Source organism: Frankliniella occidentalis, unplaced genomic scaffold (assembly GCF_000697945.3).
Source record: "Frankliniella occidentalis isolate FOCC.00 unplaced genomic scaffold, Focc_3.1 Scaffold5, whole genome shotgun sequence".
Taxonomy (NCBI): domain Eukaryota; kingdom Metazoa; phylum Arthropoda; class Insecta; order Thysanoptera; family Thripidae; genus Frankliniella; species Frankliniella occidentalis.
In genome coordinates, this window is record NW_026267135.1 from 1487055 (window position 1) to 1488104 (window position 1050).

The 1050-nt window shown below is 50.3% G+C and overlaps 1 protein-coding gene across 1 annotated transcript in view; it reads right to left on the reverse strand.

Moving 5' to 3' along the window:
- Positions 1–1050, reverse strand: part of LOC113214402 (cell adhesion molecule Dscam2-like) — a 41377-nt gene that overhangs the window by 15350 nt on the left and 24977 nt on the right. Inside the window, exons 3-4 of the mRNA XM_052270029.1 lie at positions 568–856; positions 49–202 (exon numbers count right to left, since the gene is read on the reverse strand). Coding sequence (XP_052125989.1) covers positions 49–202; positions 568–856 — 443 coding nt within the window. The remainder of the gene's footprint in view (positions 1–48; positions 203–567; positions 857–1050) is intronic.

Below are 1050 nucleotides of genomic sequence, written 5' to 3' on the forward strand. Positions count from 1 at the left end.
CGCCCCCTCGCCGACCTCTCCCCTCCCCTCATCATCTGCTCTGCTCACCTCCCAGGCGCAGCTCTGCCGAGGCGTGCACGCTGTCGACGTCGTTCTTCACGAAGCACTGGTAGACGCCCTGGTCCTCGCGGCTCACCGACGCGATCCTCAGCACGGGGCTGCCCACCTGGCCGGCCTCCGGGACCACGCGCGCGGACGGTGGCTGCAACAACATTCGGTTAGAAATTTCTTATCGAAATTCAAATTCTGTGGATGATGTTGAGTAGGATAGTGATTTATGTTTTCAGATTATGATAGTGTAGTGATTAGATTATGACACTTGAAAGATTATGATAAATTTTTTAAAAAATGTGGTATGGTTTTTTAAGATTATGACAGAATATTACAGATTTAAAATTATGGGAGTTTGTAAAAGATTATGATGCCCTTTTAAAGATACGGTTTTAAGATTGAATACAATAGTTTTAGGATTCTAATAATCTTATGATTATGCTAGTTTAGATCACGATAGTTACTGTGGTAGATTAATAATACGACATATAAATTCCTACTCATTTCCTTTCTCACCTGGCCGTCCTTGGTCCAGTACACGTGCGTGACGGGGCTGCCGGCCGGCGAGCAGGTGAAGACGGCGGCCTGGCCCAGGGCGGCCGTCACCTGCGCGGGCGACACCCTGGCCGACAGCGGCGTCGTCACGACCAGGGTGGCGTCGAGGCGCGCCGACCCGGCCACGTTGGAGGCGACGCACGAGTAGCGGCCCGCGTCCTGCGCGCGCACCCGCGGCAGCACCAGCAGCGGGCCCACCAGGAAGTAGCGCTGCTCGTCCTCGGCCAACGGCACGCCCTTAAACTCCCACCTGGACACAGAAACAGGCTCATTAACACTCAAAAACACACAAAAACAAAAAACACACACAAAAAAAAACACTGATAAAAAACGAACAACAAGAAACAAACACACACAGAGTTGTCCTCATATGATATTTTTACCCCTAGCTACCTTAATACTCTAATAACCATCCTGATCCTTTGAGGACCCCATCATTTCAAC